This window comes from Erpetoichthys calabaricus, chromosome 1, assembly GCF_900747795.2.
Source record: "Erpetoichthys calabaricus chromosome 1, fErpCal1.3, whole genome shotgun sequence".
NCBI lineage: Eukaryota > Metazoa > Chordata > Cladistia > Polypteriformes > Polypteridae > Erpetoichthys > Erpetoichthys calabaricus.
Window position 1 is genome coordinate 24,568,846 of NC_041394.2, and position 23,174 is coordinate 24,592,019.

The 23,174-nt window shown below is 41.0% G+C and overlaps 1 protein-coding gene across 2 annotated transcripts in view; it reads left to right on the forward strand.

Annotated features, from left to right (window-relative positions):
• Positions 1-23,174, forward strand: part of LOC114647744 (sphingolipid delta(4)-desaturase/C4-monooxygenase DES2-like) — a 44,393-nt gene that overhangs the window by 16,012 nt on the left and 5,207 nt on the right. For both annotated transcript variants that reach the window (XM_028796376.2, XM_028796369.2), the window contains one exon: positions 7,917-8,659. In XM_028796376.2, coding sequence (XP_028652209.1) covers positions 7,917-8,659 — 743 coding nt within the window. The remainder of the gene's footprint in view (positions 1-7,916; positions 8,660-23,174) is intronic.

The following is a 23,174-nucleotide window of genomic DNA, read 5'->3' on the forward strand; positions in this document are numbered from 1 at the left end:
TATCCATTCTGAGATGCTTGTCTGCTCACCACAGTTGCACAGAGTGGTTATGTGGTTCAAACTGACAATGAGGCTATGGTAACTCAAACTGGCCATTCTTCTCTGGCTTCTTTCCTCAATAAGGTGTTTCTGTCCACAGAACCTTCACTTACTAGGTTTTGCAAACTCTTGGGAATGTTGTGTGTGAAACATCTTAGAAGATCTGCAGTTAGAGAAATGCTGAAACCAGTCCACCTGGCACCAACAATCACGCCATGGTTGAAATCACTGGGATCGCATTTTTTTCCCTCTATTCTGGCGTTTGATGTGAACATTAAATGAAGCTCCTGATATGGAACTGCATGATTTTATGCTTTGTGCTGCTGCCACATGATTGGTCGATTAGATAATGATATGGAAAGGCAGGTGTACAGGTGTTCCTAATAATTTTTTAAGTGAGCATATGCTAAAATATAATAGGCAAATTAAATAAAATCAACATCGCTTCTTTACAAATAGGATGGCAGCGACAAGACCTCTTGTTCGTTTAACATATACTGTGCTCAAATGGCCAAGATGGATAGAAACAGAAAACTCCACCTGGGCCTAGTTATCCTGGATTATACTTACATAAATGGCATAAGGATTAGATCACCAAACATTGTGTGAATTGAATATGCTGTCCTGGCTACTACGTAATCCTCCCATACCTCAGATTGCCCCTGGCTTGGAGATGTTTGTTCAAATCAGAGTATTCTTTGAGACCAGTCAGTATGTGGTGTTCATGTTGAATGTCATCAGCTGTTTAGCCTGCAGGGGCTGAAATCCAAGCCAGCAAAACCGGTGCCACCAGTTGGCAGCAGAAGGCATATTCAAATGCAAGATAAGCCTAATGTGCTCCAACAGGGGGATACTACCAAATACAACCACACCCTGAAACATGTTGGTGAGTCTACAGCAAAGATGACAGGGTAACAACACACCAAAAGATGGCTGGAATGGAATTAATTAGTGAAGATTTTGTGGTAGTAGAGAGAGGACCTAACTCTACAGTGGAGTCTGATGCCCTGGCCTGTCCTTTTTCTGCCACTGCATAACACCCACCATGTAATGATCCCACATGCACATGACAAGGACATTTCTGGAGATACTACTTGTGACTCTTACACTTTGCTGTATGCACATAAGTTTCCAGCCGGTATTTTTGGAGAAACACATACTGTTTTTCTATTTGCTTACTAGAAAGTACAAATGAGGATTTGCTCAATTTTCTTTCCTTTTTAAAATCCCAAATACAAAAACTACTCTGAATTTATTAAGCAGGTATTGAATCACTTCATATACAATCCACTCTCAAAAATTCAATTTGTGTCTCACCTCATTCATTAGTATAAAACAAAAACAGAATCCTTACATCACAACTCAACTGGTCCTGGTAGCATTGCTTTAATATTAATTATCCCAGTTAGAGCCATCTGCAAGGCATTTATGTGAAATTTCCTACTGGTAAACTCATACTTCCCATTTCTCTCACAGACCACAACTGGCAACTTGTCCAGTGTTGGTTCCTATCTTACAATAATAATAATAATGTTTTATTTATGTAGTGCCTTTCAAACACTCAAGGACACTTTACAATTTAATAAACACATTAACAAGACAATAGAAATTACATACAAGAAAATGAATACTACTCATTGAAAAGGTGTGTTTAGATCTTAGGCTGCACCACTCCACAACATTTTACTGGACAAAATGAATTCAGAAAATCCGTAAGTGAAAGGATACATCATTCAAATAAAAGAGTACAGTGCTTCAATAATAAATAAATAAGAGTACAGTGCGTCACAGTGGTGCAAGATATGCATACGAGATGTTATGTTCTACATCAGTGCTTCCCAAACTCGGGCCTGGGGACCCATTGTGGCTGCAGGTTTTTGTTCCAACCAGATCCACAACCAGTGACAACACCTGATAGCACTGATCTCATTTAATTAGCTGGTAATTTTTTTCTTATTCTACATTCAGAAAAGCACAGCAGCATGATTTTTACATTTGCAAGACATTTAGAAATATTTCTGCTTTTGCTATAGATTCAAATGCTTGACGCTCTTTTGTTGATTTCATAATATTTTGCCCTTTCTATTTGCAGTTTTCCCCCTTCGTTGTATCTTATTAATGACAATTAAAAATGAGCAGAGCAGACATGCTGGCATACAACACTGAATAATCAAAGGCTGCAACTACTTTAGCATCAGACCCACTAATTAGTAAATAATGGATTAATTAAACAATTAGAAAACTTAGAAAAGTAGAATGAATATCAAGATGTAAGGAACAAATAAATTATTCCCATATAACTGCTTGGTACATTTTAATAAATATATATATATATATATATATATATATATATATATATATATATATATATATATATATATATATATAATATATTGTGGGATATGGCTGGCCGTTTATCCCGGCCAATACCTCCAGGCCACCAGATGGAGCCCTCCCTGCAACATGGAGGTGCCCCGAATTCCAGCAGGGCCTCATGGACAGTGGAGTTTTAATGCACAGCCCTGCTGGATACCACGGGGGCCACCAGGAGTCACTGCAGGGAGGCCCAGGGATTGTTATTTGCACCATAACCCGGAAGTGTGTCTTAATCACAGCGACACAAGGAATGACGTGCTTCCGGGGAGAAGAAAAAGGATTTTTATCTGACCTGGAAGTGTCCCATGTCACGTGGACAGAGAAGGCGAAACACTTCCGGGTCAAGGACTATAAAAGGACGATGGGAAATCCCAGACACTGCGCTGAGCTGGGTGGAAGGGTGGCAACGCGTCTGGGAGTGGAGGATTGGTTATTGATTAGTGATTTGTTTATTGTTTAAGTATTGTGGAGAGTTGGGTGCTTTGTGCACTTATTTATAATAATAAATATTCATTTTTGACTTTAATCTGGTGTCTGACGTCTGGTCTGAGGGTTCAATGGGTCACAGGGACCCTTAAACTGTCACAAAATACCAGTAACGCCGTACTGCAGGATAACGTGCAGTGAATACACTTGACTTGAGCATTCCTAGTTTTCATCCTCTTTCTCTGTACATTTAGCATTTGTTTGCTCAGAGGTTGATGCACTTGCTGTTTCCTGAGCAGCTCATCTTTTCTCCACCCTAGCGGCCCACTGCTAATCTTCTTTCGTCTGCATCTTTTTGCATTAAAACTGGTTAAGTTAGTTTTTGTGTTGCAATTACTACGTTTTTCTTGATTTTTCACTTAAGCTGGCACTTCAGTGTTCAATCTGCCTCAAGAATGATTGTGGATATGAAGAGGTAGGGGAAGTGACAGTGAAGGTGGTAGGGAATGAGAACGATGCACGTACACATGCGCCTCACAGCTGCCCTGCTGTGCACTGCAGAGAGTTGATTCTACAATAAAATAAAGTAAAAATAAAAAGAGTAATAAAAATTATTATTACCGCAAAAGCAGATAGTAGACGTCACGTAGTGTACCAAATTTCAGGTCAATAGGTGAAACTGTTTGCGAGCTACAGGTAGGTAGCTACAATAGGTGATTTAAAATCCTGGACAGACAAACAAACAGCCACGGTAGCATATTATATAGAAAGATATATATTTTTTTATATATATATTATATATAATAGCAGCACTGTGGCAGTTCACTTTCCGGGTCCTCCCTGCGTGGAATTTGCATTTTCTCCCCATGTCCGCATGGGTTTCCTCCGGGTGCTCTGGTTTCCTCCCACAGTCCAAAGACATGCAGGTTAGGTGCATTGGTGATCCTAAATTGTCCCAGTGTGTGCTTGGGGGGTGTGTGTGTTTGTGTGTGTGTGTGTGTGCGCGCGCTCGCCCTGTGGTGGTCTGGCACCCTGCCCGGGAATTTGTTCCTGCCTTGCGCCCTGTTTTGTATGGGATTGGCTCCAGCAGTCCCCTGTGACCCTGTGTTAGGATATAGTGGGTTGGAGAATGACTGATGAGATATATATATATATATATATATATATATATATATATATATATATAATATAATTTTTTTTTTTTTTCATCCAAACTTAGTTTTCTAATTTCTATATTATACACTAATTTCTGTATTATATACTAATTTCTATATTTCCCAGTTCACTTAATTAGGCCAGCAGTCCAAATAAAAACAGAAGCTGGTTGGAAAAAAACCTGCAGTTACAGTTGGTCCCCAGGACCGAGGTTGAGAAGCACCGCTCTACATCATTTGTGCAGTTGCAGAGGAATGTGATTTTATTATATTTCATATTTACAGTAAGTCCTAGTCTCCACCCCAGTACTTGACAGGCCCAGCTCCAGAGTGTCATTTAGCCAGGGTAAGCCCTTCAATTACCACACGTAGGGAACAGCCCGGACACAGACCGGTAGACATCGTTTTATCACCCAACACATGTTTATTTACAATTATATACATAATAGTGAAGCACACAACCCAGTGCCGCAGCACCAATCACCCCAAAGTCCTGGCCTCTTCACAATGCCCTTCTCTGTCTTCTGACCGCCTCCACTCCTCTCCTCCGAGCTCTGTCCACTTCCACCCGACTCCAGCCATCGAATGGAGGGAGGTGGCCCCTTTTATCCCCACCCGGATGTGCTCCAAGTGCCTCACGATTAGCTTCTGCCGGCACTCCCCAGTGTGGCGGAAGTACCGGCTGCGCACCCAGAAACACTCCGGGTGTCCTTGGTCTTCTTCCCCCCCAGAGCACTTCCGGGTGTGGCGGAAGTGCTGAGGGCCAGGGCTCCTCAGGCATTGGGGCGCCCCCTGGCGGTGACCACGGGCCCCTATAGGGTTGAGCTTCAAAGCTCTGTTCCCATGGTCCCCGAAGTCACCAGGGCGGTTGCCCCCATGTGGTCTGGGGGAGGTGTAAGCCCTCCTCCGGTCCTCCTGGGCGTCCCGGCTGAGTATCACCCCCAGCCTCCTGTGACACACATCAACTCCACCCAACCCTCCACTCCTGTCATCAGGTATACTGTTAACATATTGAATGTTTGGGAATTTATCACATGTGGAAGAATTCAATATTTTAATTAAAGAAATTTATCCTCTACTAGGACAAGTTTGATAAAACCTCTTTGAGTCAGAAACCAGGCAGGAGGAAGCTTGTACATTACGTCTTTAATTATCTCTTCAGCGAATGCTTAAAAGGGAATATTCATCACAGTAGTCTGTTACAGAATGGTAAAAAAAATAAAGGCAGAGGTCCACATTATAAACAACTGAATTTACATAATAGTGCTGATAAAGGCATACATTTACTCTGATTGGTTCATTAGTTTACACACAAATAACTTAATGAAATAAAGTCTATTCTATTACACTCCTTTTAAGCAAGTGGAAAAGTTTTTATATTATTAACATTAAATCTTGTTTTCCTCATTGTAAGAATTATTGACTTGTCAAAAAAATTGTATTTACAATTTTTTAGCTTACCTTTAGAAATTTTGTCAAGCACATTTTTCTTACCCCATTGGCAGATTTTCTTGTTAAATAAATAAAAGCAAAACGACTCTCATTTAAAGTTTTTTTGCCTAGTTTTTGCATATGCATTTTTTTTGCAGAATATATCCTTTATGTTCTGGTATTTATGCTTGAAATCTGTATATGTGAGAACTGTCCAGTCTTGTTGTTTACAGGACATCTGTTGATCTCATAATCATCTCCTAGTACATTTTGTGTATTATTATTATTATTATTATTATTATTATTATTATAATAATATGCCTGAACAGGTTTCTCTTCAGCACCCGAGGAGCCAAGTGCATTTGTTTTAAGTCTCTGAAGCACTTGCCATTCTGCTAAGTCTGACTGTAGGTCTTCTCCATGTCCTGCTTCTAACACCAATGTGGAGTTGGCACAGAGCGCCACAACAGATGGATTCTCTGTTCTCTACATGGTTTTTTGAGGTGACTTACTATCCTTAAAAGGACGACTTGCTTTTTGCCACACTAGTTAGTAAAAGCACCTGCGGCTGTGCAGAGTTGCCATTTTTATAGGCGCTCCTGCTATTGATGATGTGATGCCAGCTCATTCTTTTGGTGACTCATCATTGGCTAATCTAACTTTTCCAGCCTCGTTGCAGTATGATATTTGTAATTAATTTAGACCACTTTGCATAGATTTGTTTTCATTTTGGCATTAAAGAGTTGTCTTGATTAGTGTCAAAAGAGTCAAATTAAATCCAATGTGATTCAAAGAAAAGTGAAAACTTCCAAGAAGATGAATACTTTTTATATGCAAATGTTTCAGATTTGTGTGTATCCTATGCTCACTACTTCCACTAGGAGTCTGCACATTGAGCATGCCATTAAAGCTGATCAAATGACCATTGTGGATGCTGGGGAGCTCTAGATGTTCGCACTACATCTACAGCACAGTATTGATTTGTTGACTCCTTTTTGTGGGAGAAAAAAAATGAAATTGTTTCCCGAATTCTGAATGTTGTAAAGCTCAGTGGAGAGCCAAACATTGGAAGTGACAGTCAAATGACACTGGTGGGGACAGCACAGTCATGGCCAAAAGTTTTGAGAATGACACAAGTATTGGTTTTCACAAAGTTTGCTGATTCGGTGTTTTTAGATCTTTTTGTCAGATGTTTCTATGGTATACTGAAGTAGAATTACAAGCATTTTCATAAGTTTCAAAGGTTTTTATTGACAATTACATTTATTTAGTTTATGAAAAGAGTCAATACTTACAGTGTTGGCCCGTCTTTTTCAAGACCAAGAGCAACTTCTCCCAACCATCCAAGAACAGTTTGGTGACGAACAATGCCTTTTCCAACATGATGGAGCACCGTGTCATAAGGCAATAGTGATAACTAAGTGGGTCAGGGAACAAAACATCAAACTTTTGGGTCCATGGCCAGGAAACTACCAAGACCTTAATCCCATTGAGAAGCACTGAAGCAGCAAATTTTGTGAAAATCAATACTTGTGTCATTCTCAAAACTTTTGGCCACGACTATAGTTTCATGAAGAATCCTCACATCTAAAGAGAAAGATCTGGAAGGTCCAAAGGTATATTAGCATCAGAGGAAATGGGCCATCCCAACACCTACAATAATAATAATGCCTTCCACGTTCTATAGAATTCTGATGACCTCCATGGACCATCAGAAAACACCTAAAACTGTGGGCCAGCATAAAGGTGGGAGTGCATTCACAGTGTCCATTATGACATCTGCCATTCACTACTCACTACTACTGATGTGTAGCTCAGATGGCCTGGACTAGTGTGGACAGGAATGGATCATCTTCAGCTATGTGTCCCACTTCTTCTTGATTGCTGATGATGTTGTTCAGCTGCTTTTCGGCACAATTTGGCAGCTTATCACACAGCTCTTCAATACAGGTCTTTTAAGTGTATTTTCTTCAATGGGACGATACCTGAACAGAAGACTGTCCATGGGCTGTAAGCATTTCCATGGCTATTTTTTGTTTCTGATAGGTCTTACTGTATGTGGGACTTCCTGGACTAACACATACCCTGCATGAACCCTTTCCACTGCTTAGGTGTAATTCCACAATTCTTGGCTGGATGTGCCATAAGACAACATTTGCTTGTATTTCCGGCCATGATAAATTTAGCAGATACTGATGACTCTCACGTGTAGCCCTGTTTTGGACCAATAAATCAGAACTTTGCTAGGATTATGCATCATCAGTTTTCATACAATTTTTATACCACAGATTCTGGGTACCTCTTTCTTTTTTGGTCACATTGTTTAAATGTAAAATCGAATGTGTTTTGGTTCTTCTTAATCTATTATGTTTATTTTCTTAACAATAAATAACCTTTTTGAAAGGTTAAACCTCTTTGATTGAAGTCACCCTGTCTGTTTTTTGCTTTCCTGTGACTCCTCACCTCATCTCCCTTTGTTCTTTCCAACAGCCAAACACCCAGAGATCAAATCATTGATGGGCCCAGATCCTAATCTGAAATGGATCGTGACTGCTATGGTGTTGACACAGATTGTGGCATGCTACCTGGTGAAGGACCTGCCCTGGAAGTGGCTGATCTTCTGGTCGTATGCTTTTGGAGGTTGTATCAACCACTCATTGACTTTAGCTATTCATGACATATCCCATAATGTGGCTTTTGGCAACAAAGATGCCAAGTGGAACCGTTTTTTTGGTATCTTTGCCAATCTTCCTATTGGGGCACCTTATTCCGTGGGGTTTAAGAAGTACCATATTGATCACCACCGTTATTTAGGTGGTGATGGCCTTGACGTGGACATCCCCACTGACTTGGAGGTCCGTCTTTTCTGCACCCCTTTCAGGAAGGTAATCTGGCTTTTCTTACAACCCCTCTTATATGTCCTTCGCCCACTCTGTGTGAACCCCAAGCCTATTTCTCAGATGGAGATTGTCAACACCGCAATTCAGCTGGCTTTTGACCTGCTGATCTTTTGGCTCTGTGGTCTGAAGTCAGTCGTCTATCTTGTGGCTGGGTCTATTTTATGCATGGGCCTTCACCCTATTTCTGGACACTTTATTGCTGAACATTACATGTACCTGAAAGGCTATGAGACTTATTCCTACTATGGACCCTTGAACTGGATCACCTTCAATGTGGGCTATCATATGGAACATCATGACTTTCCAAGCATTCCTGGCAGCCGCCTTCCAGAGGTAATGACTCTTCTTTCAAATGGGTGCACTTGTGCAGTCAATCCATGATATTAAATGAATATGAAAGTTAGAATACAAAGGGCCTTGAATTTCCAGTCAGACCAGGAATGATGAAATAGCGTATAGTTAGATGTCAAGTTAAACAATGTGGTTATCGGGTTTCATTAGAGTTGTAATTTATTTATTTATTTGTACATCCATTTCCTAATCCAGGTTATTCCTATAACAGAATAGTGGGGACCTGAAGCCTATCCTGCCAGTATTTGGACCAACTCTGGGCAGGGTACTTTGACAGCCAAACTCCGTAATACTGGGACAAGTTGGCATCTCTGATTAATGTAACACTTTGTGAGGAAACCCACATACCCCCAGACAGACCCCAAAAAGCCAAAATCCACAGACAACATGGATACTTCACACAGAAGCTATCCTTACACTGAACCACTGGGTCATCTGTAGGTTTAACCATAGGTGTAGTGGGAGTGGAGCCAAAATTTCATGTTTGAACACTGTTCCCAAAACACACACCGCCCCATTATGACTGTTCTAACTCTTTGATTATTGACAGAATTCTAATTCAAGTACTTTTTCATCCTTCCCTGAAATTAATTTCTAGCTACAGCCATGGCTGTAACTGTAACGTTGCATGTGCCGCCTAACAACTACATGTGGAAAAATCATAGCTTGTTAAGACTCTACCATGATTGAATCGTGAACAACACAATAGATAGATGGAACTTTATTTGTTTGCGCTACTCGTTTGAGAGGGTTTTATCTTTGCGTGGACCTTCATCCTTCGGTCTGACGTGACGTGAGTAGGCATTGGCATCCCACCACCCTGAACACAATAAATGGTTTGTTCATGAATTGCGTGATTACATACAAACTTTGCACTGACAGTGAAAGGATTGGGTTTTAAACAAAGTGTGCTGAAGCTGGAAGACAGCAGTGCTAAGTACCAGGGCATTGTGGTACAAGCCAGCACACATTTCTTCAAATACGGCTTATTATTGTGCATCCTATTTTCCTACATGGAGCTCAATACACTCCCTGCTTCCTGGAGCCTTAGTATTTTCAATTATTTTCATCCTTTGTTGCTCTAAGTTGATGAGACTAATAAGGTACTTTGAAAAATGCGTGATTGAAGAAGTGGGCAGGTAGGTTAGACAAGGTAGAGAAACCCAAAAAGGTTGGGATATCCCCTTGAGAGAGAGGTTGGAACCATGCGCTGATAGCGTGTTGTCACACCCACAACACAATGAAACCACCCGGATTGGGACCCAAGTGCAGCGGGAGACACCTCAGCACCACACTGGAACAGTGTGAGGTTTTTTTTTGTTTTTTTTTTAACAGGGAATGGAGTGCCAGTCCTGCCACCAACCCCTAAGTTTTCTCTGCAAGTTGGTGGACCTGCTTGCAGGGCTTGGATGCACATTAATGTCATACTCAGGACGTAGCAATTGCAGGTTAAGGGCCTTGCTCAAGGGCCCAATGGAGTGGAGTCACTTCTGGTGTTTATGGTATTCGAACCGACAACCTTCCAATTGCTGGCAGATCCCGAGCCTCTGGGCCACCACTCCGCCTGGAGGAGTGTCATCCTGGCAGCCCCATTTAATCAGACAAATGAACAGACCGGTAACAACTCAAACAGAAAAGATCACCGGTCAAGATTAGCTTTATCAGTGAATCGTAGAAGCTCTGTCCTCTATGTTTGTCAGGTTAGCATCTGATGCCACCTTCCCGGAACAAGCCGTTGTTATACTCTGCGGGTCAGAAGGGGCGGGGCTTCCTTGGATGTGTCGCACCTCTTGGGTGTTTTTTTCTTAGCCGCAGGGAAAAAGGGAGAAGATAGCATTGGCGTCTGTGCCCCCTGTCATCATGAGGTGGTTTTGGTTACCTCAACAGAGCCAGGAAGGTTGTCCCGACCATATGCATGATAGTAGGCATAATTACACAGTGCCTCTTAGTAGTGTGCTCAGTAATTGAATGACAGTTTCCTGTGGGGTGAAACAGTAATTTATGTTTTATAATCTGGCCTGAGCATCCTCACAATTCACATTCCAAGAATGGTAATCTCATTGCAATTGAGATGTCTGATCCTGCTTTCTGATCAGATTCCCTCTTTTTTGTTGTTTACACAGCACAAACAAAAAAAAAAATATATGTTTATTTTCTGAAAGTCAAGATTGATTCAGGTGAAACTTGGTTGATCTAATATAGCCAAAGATTAATTTAATAAATTGAAGCTTTTGTTGAAATCATCAACTTCAGTTTTCACGACATTATCTCAAAGTTTGTCTAATTGACTATTGGAACTTCAAATAAACTACCAAGATGACTACTAGAACTCTGTTAGTCTAAATTCACATTCATTGCCAACCAGGCTGAGAGAGATGCCAAAAAATGTCTTGAAATGGTTAATGCAAATAGTGGATGGAACAGAGAAAGAGAAACTAGGAAAAGAAAAACAACGTCGCTCTGTTACAGGTGATTTTCCTTTACTACAATATGTGGCATCCATATGCTCATCATTATTAGTCAATGACTGTGCTTTCATTTTTATTTAAAAGAGTACAAGTTCAGGTTTCAGGCTATTCTGTAACAGTCAATCTGTTTTAATGTATTGCCTTTCATAAAAAGTATAATTGCAAAACATTTTACAAATTAATTGGCATCACTGCAGCATTGGAGAAGCACTTACTTCAGCACTGGGAGAAATGTAACATAATCAAATAATCATGATGTGAATTGTGCGCTGGTTTGACAAAGCACTTGACAGCACTGCAGCACCAGACAAAGAATTCTTTCAAAAGTCACAAGCCGAGGAAGTAGGGCATCAAAGGTAATTAATTATTTGTTGTGCCTTACATAGACGTGACTGGGACAGAATTCAAATGTCTGTCAATCGGCCATGTCTAGAAACTAAACCCAGTCACTTGTTAGTCCGTGTTTATTTCATTTTGAACCTTTAATACTAACTAAAATAAGAAAGATTCCAGAATTTTATTTACACAACCATTGAATGTAAGTGGGACAATTAAACAAATGAATAGCATTTGATCTTGCAACCTTTGACAGTTGGAAGTGTAAATGTAAGAAGTAGTTTGTTGTTGTTTTTTTGTGTGTGTGTGTGTTATTGGTCTTTTTAAAAAGTATACATATTTTTTATCTGTCTGTCTATGTCTATCTTATATAGTTCATCTATCTATCTATCTATCTATCTATCTATCTATCTATCTATCGCTGTCTACAAGGACCCACTATTAGTTCATAATCTATAGTGCCTGTCATATTTACAGTATCTACCTAATCTATAGCTGGGTTCCAAGATTTACTTCCAGTTTCATGGTGTATGTTATGATAGATTGCAGTGACGTCAGCTTTTTTAATAGTGTTATCCTTTGCAGTAGAATCTGATCAGAGAGTCTATCAAATGCTAATCATTGTGCCCAACTGTCATAGGCATAGTGTGGTGTAGTGGTTAAGGCTTTGGAGTTCAAACCCCAAGGTTGTTGGTTCAAATCCCACTACTTACACTTTGAGAAACTAACTTGACCTGCCTGTGCCCCAATAGGAAAAACAAAAGAAATGTAACCAATTGTATCTCAGATGTTGATGAAGGTGTCAAAATATGTGTGTGTGTGTGTGTGGGTGTGTATGCATATGAGTTGTAAGGTGGGGCCTCCATGGATCGGACTTGTTTTTCCAGCACATCCCACAGATACTCGATCAGATTGAGATCTGGATGATTTGGAGGCCAAGTCAAGACCTTCAGGTCTTTGTCATGTTCCTCAAACCATTCCTGAACAATTTTTGTGGTGTGGTAGGGCCCATTATTCTGCTGAAAGAGGCCGTTGCCATCCGGGAACACCATTAACATGAAGGGGTGTACATTGTCTGCAAAATTGCCTCAGAGTTTGCTGTAATGCAACATCTCAAAAATAACATATCAGGCTTTAAAAAAAAAAAATCGGAGGGTCAGACACTACTCTCCACTTTTATAAAGTCTGGAGCAGAAGTGGTTGGGTTTCTGTGGTTCAGTTGTTCTCACTGGGCATCTTCTCAGCACTGTGAAGGGGAAAAATGATACAAGACCAAAGCCATTAATGACCGTGCCCCCTCTTGACCTGGAGTGGTACTGCATACTTCAGAGGAGCCCGGAAGGTGATCCTCAGGCACACATGCGACACTATATATATATTTAGTGTCTGTCTCATCTACCCACCTATTAATCCAGGTCTGTCTATTTTATAGTTTATCTTCTCCTATTTGTCCATGTATTATATAGTGCCTTTCATGTCTCTATCCACCCCTTTATCAAAGTGCCTTCCATATCTCTTTATTTTCTGTTATTTTTCTCAATTCCCTCCCAGTCAGTCTTTCTAAAGTGTACTGTCTTTGAAGTGTCTATGTCTACCTATTACTAAGTGCTCTTCACTCTCGATGTTATAGCTGTGAAAGGCACTTTAATCATATGGTACTTGTTCTGTGTATTTATTGGCATGTTTTATTTTTGCCTTTCTTGTAAAGCGCATCCGTTCTTGTACACCTACTTCATTTATGTGTTATTCAAAAAACACAGACTGCCCATTTATTTTTATTTATTTATTTTAATGTGCTTAATCCTGTGTAATATATTGTAACAAAGGTTACATCTTGCATCAGTGGTATTGGGTGCAAAAATTTAAAAAAGTAAAAACAACTAAATGGAACAGCCATCCATCCCAGGGGAGGAAAGCTAGTGTGCTCTGAGGACAGATGTCCATACAGACACAGAAAGTAGCCTAAGAATTAAAATACGCAGTGATAGACTGTTCCCTGGCTGGAATTCTAGTGCTGGAATTCATCCATCCATTTTCCTATCCCATCAACACCTGGGCAGAGTGCCAGCCTGTCTCACGGTGAACGTACACACGTCAGAGCCAATTTAGTGATGCCAATTCATCTAACATTAAAATCAACATTTCAATATGTATGCTGCTGCATCCTCATGGCTTTCTATAATTTATTTATTTATTTGCTTTTTATACAACTTTTTTAATCCTACTGCCTTGAGCCAATTGTATCTTTGTCTGTAAGGAAAGTGGTAATGAGAGATGTTAAATAGTGCAGACAGCAAAATAGGACACTTCATGGAATCTGCCCTAAGGGCGCACAACATGTTAGAAAGGGAGAAAAAAAATCTACCAAATCTTGACAGACTGAAACTGAGTGTCGGCATATGTGCCGTTCTCCACGGTGTGAATGGTGGCTCCACCTTATCATTTTAAAAAGACGGATGGCTCCCCAGATAGGACGACTACACCATTTGAATTTCAAAAGGACTCTTTTGCCAAAGTGCTTAGTAGGCCTCGGCTGTGTGTGTAGCGAGGAGTTGCCCCACCACCACAGAACTTCAACACATTTCATCTTGCTAGGCATGTTTATCCTGTTTGACTTTTTCTTTTTCTGTCGTCATTCCTTCTTTATTGCTTCCTTTTTTGTTTCAGTCCCTCTCCGATTACAGTCAATGTAAGGTGTTACATAAGAGCTGCGACATGTTTTAGTTCTGGATGGATTTGGTTATTCCCTGTTCTACTGTAGATGAATGGAATGTGGTGCAACAGTTTCTCCAGCCTTGAATTTTATTTTTTGTTTTCTTTGAAAGAGTTGCTTTAGCCATTTAGCTTTTATGTAATTCTAGTGATAGATATGCACCCTGCGTGGTTTATGCTTAAACTGTCGTTTTTAGTTTGCATGGGAGGTTTACGTAAAGTTAAGATTGCTTTTAATCAATCATCATTTTGTTTAACCTCTTTGGCGTTACATTTTTCCTCGAAAAAAATGTGAAAAGTGTTGCATTTTTTTGGCTCGAAAAATTATATATTTATTAAATCTGATCTCTCTACTGTAAAACATACAAAACACTGAAAGCACAAAGTGTAGAAAGTATGAATGAATAATAATAAAAATAATGCTAATACCGTATATACTGTCAAAATCTGTCATTTTTGTGGTATATCTTAAAGCACAGTGAAATAAACAATCCAACGACACACTCTGGACAATCATAGTGTGATTGCTTGTGGATTTTCTTTCCAGGGTAATCAGCTTTTGAATGGCACACTGCACATGTGCGATTGACACGAATGTCATTTTTGGATTCATCAGACTTGGTTTGGATTTCACTGTCCGTTTCAATTTCACTGCCTGAAGACCGATTCACTTCGTCATCACTGCTCATATCACTGTCCAGAACTTGAAACACCTGGTCCTGAAAAACATTTCTTATTTGTTGTCATTATAAGGCTAGGAGAAGACCTGTCTCGGGCGTGACACTAATGCAAGGCATGCCTATATCGTTTCCCAAGCAGCGCTCAACGCGAACGCTGTTGGCACTTTTACAGCCCGAGTAATGCTCATGTCTAATGCTTACGTGAGACACATCAAGTGATGCTTGGGTCTAACGCTAAGGAGGTTAATGCCACTAACACCAACACCGATCACTTTAAGCCAATTAATTTTTCAGCAGAAGTGTGTTATGAAATGTGACTGAGGGTCCTTTATACCAACAGCAATACACCTACATATCGCCTCACTGGGACTGGGACAGCTGATTCAGAAGTTTTCATTCTTCTTATTTATTCGTCCTTTTTAGTTATTCTGATGTGTGTTCAGACCATAGTGCATGTGTGTATGTTACTGGCCATGTATCAGACGTTTTCTTTCTTTATAGTCATTCTAGATGTATATTTCAGAAGGGTTTGTTGTTTGTCATCTCCTCCTTATATTAATGACTCCGCTCTTACCTGGCTAAGGCAGTGGTGTGATAAAATATGATGATCTTCTTATATAATACGCTACCGTGGCTGTCCATTTGTCTGTCCAGGATTTTAAATCACCCATAGCTCACAATCCATTTGACCTAGTGACCTGAAATTTGGTACACATTGTGAAAGAATGAGTCTCGACACACTGGAAAGGTTTGGGGCAGCCACCCATATATTGTCCCTGGCTGCAAAAGGTTTAAAGAAAGCAAGAAGTTGTTGTTAGGTTGAGTTCCAGGATTGAACTGAACTGGTTTGGAAAGATGGAGGTTTTATATGTTGTGAACTGGAACTGATGTCATTTGACCGGAAGAGGAAGTAACGTCCGTCTGGGAGCTGGACTGGAAGTGATGTTAAATCCAGACAGGTTTTCCCGTATTTGATCTGCAGAGATAACAGAAATGGGTTTAGAGCACCCCGCCATTCCCTGGCCTGGCGGGTAATTACTTCCAATTGGTCCACTCAGCTCGCTCCTAGTCGCACGTGTGTGACAACATATACTACGTGACAGCTACTATCCACTTTCAGGGTGATTGATTGAACTCCAAGGTTATTCCTTTTTAATTTTATTTTATTATAGAATCAACTCTCTGCAGCGGCCAGCAGGGTGGCCATGCAGCACATGCGTACGAGCGCCGTTCTCATTCCCTACCCTCCTCGCCGTCACTTCCCCTACCTCTTCATATCTTAAGTCTTCAATCTGCCTCAAGAATGATTTAAGTGCCAGCTTAAGTGAAAAATTAAGGAAAATGTACTAAGTAATTGCAACACAAACACTGACTTAATCAGTTTTAACGCAAAAAGATGCCGACAAAAGAAGAGAAGAAGCAAGTGGAGAAAAGAAGAGCTGCTCTGGAAGCAGCAAGTGCATCAACCTCTGAGCAAATTAATGCTAAACGTACAGAGGAAGAGGATGAAAACTAGGAATGCTCAAAACAAGTCTATAACATGCAGTGCGCTGTTACTGGTTGAATAAGATTTATTTATTTATTTATTTATTTATTATTTATTTACTGAGCTTCTTTAAAATTTTCCCCTAGGGGCAAATATAGTTTTTGATTGATTGATCTATCTACATCTACAGTACAATATCAAATGTCACAACTGATCATTATTATAACATCCGAATAAAAAAAATGCAGCACTGATAGACACATTTTATCTATTGCTCGTTATTTTATGTTATGTCAAACATGATTGTAGTACATTATAAAAAATGTACTAATTAATCCAAAAATAAAAATCAACATGGATGATGCAGAAAATGAGCCTGGTGATACCTGTAATGTATTTGCATCTGCCAGATATACTGTAACTAGCTCAGAACAGTTAGGTTTGTAAGTGTTTGGACAGTGGCACGATTTTCATAATTTTAGCTCTGTACGCCACCACAATGGATTTGAAATAAAGTAATCATGTGATTGAAGTGGGGACTTTCTGCTTTAATTTAAGAGTTTTACCAAAAATTCAGTATGAGCTGTTTAGGAATGATGGCCATTTTTATGCATGGACCCCAGTTTTCAGGGGCTCAAAAGTATTTACACATTTGTCTGAAAAGCTGTTCCATAGCCAGCTTGTGAGCAGTTCTCTCATTATTTCAGTAACTATTACGCTGGTAGAAGGTCTGGAACTGATTCCAAGTGTCGAATTTGCATTTGGCCACTGTCACTGTAAACTCTTACTCAATATACAATACAATACAGTTTATTTTTGTAACACACAGGAAGTGCCGCAATGGGCTTTAACAGGCCCTGCCTCTTGACAGCCCCCCAGCCTTGACTCTCTAAGAAGACAAGGAAAAACTCCCCAAAAAAAAACCTAGTAGGGAAAAATGGAAGAAACCTTGGGAAGGGCAGTTCAAAGAGAGACCCCTTTCCAGGTAGATTGGGCGTGCAGTGGGTGTCAAAAGAAGGGGGTCAATACAATACAATACACAGAACAGAACAAATCCTCAATAAAAAATAAAAAAAAAATTTAGAAGTAAAAAAAAAAAAAATTTTAGAAGTACGGAGCAGAATTTAACAGTAGATGATATCACATAATAAGATTTGGATATTTTTAGAGTCCTGGAGACCTCATCCATCAAGCTGCCTCCCCCATTTGGCCATTCCACGGCTGAAACAGTGCTGGGCCAGCCAATCCAATGAAAGGACCCCTGTTTCCCAAGATTCCTGCGATCCTCCATCAGGGATGACTTTACATTAGGCAGGCAAAACAATGAGGTCCAAAGAGCTGTCCATGCAAGTAAGAAGAGTCAGTTCAGTAGGCAGAGGAAAAAAAAACACTTTAGAGATATAGTAGAATCACCAAGAGAAGTCAAATCAACCATATGGTATGTTCTTAAAGAGAAGGTATCCACTAGTGAATTCACCAACAGCAGAAGAGGCCTGGACAACCATGAAAGACAGCTGTGCTGGATGATCACATAATTCTGTCCTAGGAGAAGAACCACCCTTTCACAACATGTAGCCAAACCAAGAACACACTCCAGGAGGAAGGCCTATCATTGCCAAAGTGTACAATCAAGAGCAGACTTCATGTAAGTGAATACAGAGGGTTTACCACAAGGTGTAAACATTTGTTAATATTCAAGCATAGGAACGACAGATTAGACTTTACCAGAAAGCATTTTTGGAAGCCTGCTCAGTTCTGGAACAATTTTCTTTGGACAAAGGAAACTAAGATCAATATGCACCAGAATGATGGAGACAGAACAACATGGAGAAGAAAAGGAATGGCCCATGATCTGTAGCATACCACATCAAGTGTGAAACTTTGCAGAGGCAGTGTAATGGCATGGACAAGTGTGACTGTGAATGGAAGTCAGTCACTGGTGTTTATTGGTGATACAACTACTGACTGAAGTTGCAGGATGAATTCTGAAGTGTACAGGGCTATACTATCTGCTCAGATATAGCCAAATGCTGCAAAACTGATGGGGCGACACTTCACAGTACAGATGGACAATGAGCCAAAACATACAGCGACAGCAAATTAAGTGCTTTTCAAGGCAAAGCAGTAGAATATTCTTCAATGGCCAAGTCAATCAAATGACCTCAATGTAACTGAACATGCATTTCACTTGCTGAAGACAAAACTGATGGCAGAAAGTCCAATGAACAAGCGGCACTTGAAGACCGCGGCTGTAAAGGCCTGGCAAAGTATCTCACTAGGCAGGAAACCCAGCACTGGGAGAAGGCCATGGGTTCAGACTTTCAACTGAGTATTGAAAATGATGGTTACATTCATGATTGTTAGTTTGTCCACTTACTTTTGAGGTCCTGAAAATGGAAGGCCATGTTTAAAAATAAAAATGGCTGTCATTCCTAAATGGCTCATATGTTGTTTCTGTCAAACCCTTTGAAGTAATGCTGCAAGCCTGCACTTCAATCATGTAAATATTTCTTCATTTGAAATCCATTGTGGTGGCATATAGACCCAAAATTATGATAATTGTGTCACTGTCCAAATACTTATGGACCTAAATGTATCACAGTAGGCAGATTAGGCAGTTCCCAAGTTCTCCTAAATCACACTGGAAATTACTGCCACGTGTTTCCCTTTATTTTATTTATTTTAATGCTTGTACAAATCATTTTTAGTAATGATTTCAAGATTTTTAATATTCATTTTAGCTGCCTCAGTTAACAAGCTGATTTGCACATTCTTTTCTTCTTCTTCTTCGGCTGCTCCTGTTAGGGGTTGCCACAGCGGATCATCTTCTTCTATATCTTTCTGTCCTCGTCATCTTGTTCCGTCACACCCATCACCTGCATGTCCTCTCTCACCACATCCATAAACCTTCTCTTAGGTCTTCCACTTTTCCTCTTCCCTGTCAGCTCTGTCCTTAGCATCCTTCTCCCAATATACCCAGCATCTCTCCTCTGCACATGTCCAAACCAACGCAATTTCGCCTCTCTGACTTTGTCTCCCAACCATCCAACTTGAGCTGACTCTCTAATGTCCTCATTTCTAATCCTATCCATCCTCGTCACACCCAATGCAAATCTTAGCATCTTTAACTCTGCCACCTCCAGCTCTGTCTCCTGCTTTCTGGGCAGTGCCACCGTCTCCAACCCATATAACAGCTGGTCTCACTACCGTCCTGTAGACCTTCCCTTTCACTCTTGCTGATACCTGTCTGTCACAAATTACTCCTGACACTCTTCTCCACCCATTCCACCCTGCCTGCACTCTCTTTTTCACCTCTCTTCCACAATCCCCATTACTCTGTACTGTTGATCCCAAGTATTTAAACTAATCCACCTTCGCCAACTCTACTCCCTGCGTCCTCACCATTCCACTGACCTCCCTCTCATTTACACACATGTATTCTGTCTTGTTCCTACTGACCTTCATTCCTCTCCTCTCTAGAGCATATCTCCACCTCTCCAGGGTCTCCTCAACATGCTCCCTACTATCGCTACAGATCACAATGTCATCAGCAAACATCATAGTCCACGGGGGCTCCTGTCTAACCTCATCTGTCAACCTGTCCATCACCATTGCAAATAAGAAAGGGCTCAGAGCCGATCCCTGATGTAATCCCACCTCCAACTTGAATGCATCCGTCGCTCCTACCGCAGACCTCACCACTGTCACGCTTTCCTCGTACAAATCCTGTACAACTCTTACGTACTTCTCTGCCACTCCCGACTTCCTCATACAATACCACAGCTCCTCTCGAGGTACCCTGTCATATGCTTTCTCCAGGTCCACAAAGACGCAATGCAACTCCTTCTGGCCTTCTCTAAACTTCTCCATCAACATCCTCAGAGCAAACATTGCATCTGTGGTGCACTTTCTTGGCATGAAACCATACTGCTGCTCACTAATCATCACCTCATTTCTTAACCGAGCTTCCACTACTCTTTCCCATAACTTCATGCTGTGGCTCATCAATTTTATCCCCCTGTAGTTATTACAGTCTTGCACATCCCCCTTATTCTTAAATATCGGCACCAGTACACTTCTTCTCCACTCCTCAGGCATCTTCTCATTTTCCAAGATTCCATTAAACAATCTGGTTAAAAACTCCACTACCATCTCTTGTAAACACCTCCATGCTTCCACGGCTATGTCATCTGGACCAACGGCCTTTCCTTTTTTCATCCTCTTCATAGCTGTCCTGATTTCCTCCTTGCTAATCCATTGTACTTCATGATTCACTATCTCCACATCATCCAACCTCTTCTATCTCTTATTTCTTTCATTCATCAGCCTCTCAAAGTACTCTTTCCATCTGCTCAACACACTCTCCTTGCTTGTATGTTTCCATCTTTATCCTTTATCACCCTAACCTGCTGCACATCTTTCCCAGCTCAGCCCCTCTGTCTAGCCAATCGGTGCAGGTCATTTTCTCCCTCCTTAGTGTGCAACCTCTCATACAACTCATCATACGCCTTTTCTTTAGCCTTCGCCTTGCGCCTTATCTCCTTGTACTCTTGACTGCTTTCTGCATCTCTCTGACTATCCCACTTCTTCTTTGCCATCCTCTTCCTCTGTATACTCTCCTGTATTTCCTCATTCCACCACCAGGTTTCCTTTTCCTCCTTCCTCTTTCCAGATGTCATGCCAAGCACCCTTCTTGCTGTCACCCTTACTACATCTGTTGTAGTTTCCCAACTGTCTGGTAACTCTTCACTGCCACCCAGTGCCTGTCTCACCTCCTCCCTAAACTCAACCTTGCAGTCTTCCTTTTTCAACTTCCACCATTTGATCCTTGGCTCTGTCCTCACTCTCTTCTTCTTCTTCTTGATCTCCAACATCATCCTACAGACCACTATCCTATGCTGCTTAACTACACTTTACCCTGCCACCACTTTGCAGTGTTCAATCTCCTTCAGATCAACTCTTCTGCATAGGATGTAATCTACCTGTGTGGATCTTCCTCCACTCTTGTACGTAACCCTATGTTCCTCCCTCTTCCTAAATTACATATTCACCACAGCCGTGTCCATCCTATTGGCAAAATCCACTATCCTCTGATCTTCTTCATTCCTCTCCTTGACACCATACCTACCCATCACCTCCTCATCTCCACTGTTCCCTTCACCAACATGCCCATTGAAATCCGCTCCAATCACCACTTTCTGTCCCTTGGGTACACTGTTCATCACTTCATCCAACTCACTCCAAAAATCATCTCTCTCATCCATTGCACACCCAATTTGCGGGGCATATGCACTAACAACATTCATCATCACACCTCCAATTTCCAGCTTCATAATCATTATTTTGTCTGACACTCTTTTCACCTCCAAACACTCTTGACATACTGTTCCTTCAGAAGAACCCCTACGCCATTTCTCCTCCCATCCACACCATGATAGAACAATTTGAATCCACCTCCGATCCACCAGGCCTTACTCCCCTTCCATTTAGTCTCTTGCACGCACAAAATATCAACCTTCCTTCTCTCCATCATATCTGCTAACTCTCTCCCCTTACCAGTCATACTGCCAACATTCAAAGTTCCTACCCTCAGTTCCACTCTGTTTACTTTCCTCCTCTCCTCCTGCCTCCGGACATGTCTCCCCCCTCTTCTTCTCCTTCTTCTTTAGCCAACAGTAGCCCAATTCCAGCACCTTGTTGGCTAACAGTACTGGTGGCGGTCGTTGTTAACCCGGGGCTCAACCGATCCTGTATGGAAATTTGTATTGTCCGCATATTGATTTGGCAAAATTTTACAACAGATGCCCTTCCTGATGTAACCCTCCCCATTTATCCGGGCTTGGGACCAGCGCAAAGAAACACACTGGTTTGTGCATCCCCTGTGGCTGGGGGATTTTGCACATTCTATTAGTTACAATAAAGTTCTTTTATTTTAATACATTCTTGTTTGTCATGGCACTTGAAAATGGTGATTGGACATGCAAGTAAAGTCAGATTACATGACTTGTAGTCAGAGGGGATGTCAAACATGATGACTGCAGCTGCTGATCTTGTCTTCTGAGGATGTCAGATGAGCCAACTAGAAGTCGCTGTCGATGTTAATGACTGACTAATGACTTTCCAACACAGTTTCACATTTCCAGAATATCATGTGCCCGCCCCTTTTTCTCTCAGCCAATAACGTGCTTGCCTGATGGAGCTGGTGCCAGTACAAAGGCTTTTTAGGTATGACAAGTTCAGTCACAATCTTGACCTTTTTTATATTCATTTTCTTGTGGTAGTAAAACATGTGACACACAAGCCTCTCTTCTGTTTGCAAATCAAGAACCTCCACATTCCCTATTCCTTGTCACTGTGTTGTACTTCCGGCTGAGTGCTTATTGGTTGTTGTAAGCTCTCATGCACACAGAGCCACCCCAAAGACTTAAGACAAAACCAAACTTGTTTGACTTTGTCAGGGCAAGTTGCAGGCTGGTTGGGATTTGTCACAGGGCATGTCAGACTACACTACTTGAAATTACAGGTGTGCACCATGGCTCCCCTAAGCTCTCCACTAAGAATATGTAAGTGAAGTTGTAAATGTTGTGTAATGTGACATGGCCTTTAGAATCTCACTGTACTCTATACACGTGACAATAATAATACTACTACAACCCTCTTTGATTGAAAACTAAATATAGCTTACGACATGTGTGGAAGAACTTGGTAACCCTTACTGCCCAACTTATAGTATTCAACCTTGAAGATTTTAACAACTCTGAACTCCCCAAACTCCACACATGACAGAAACATTCCCTGCTGTCCGTGTCTACATC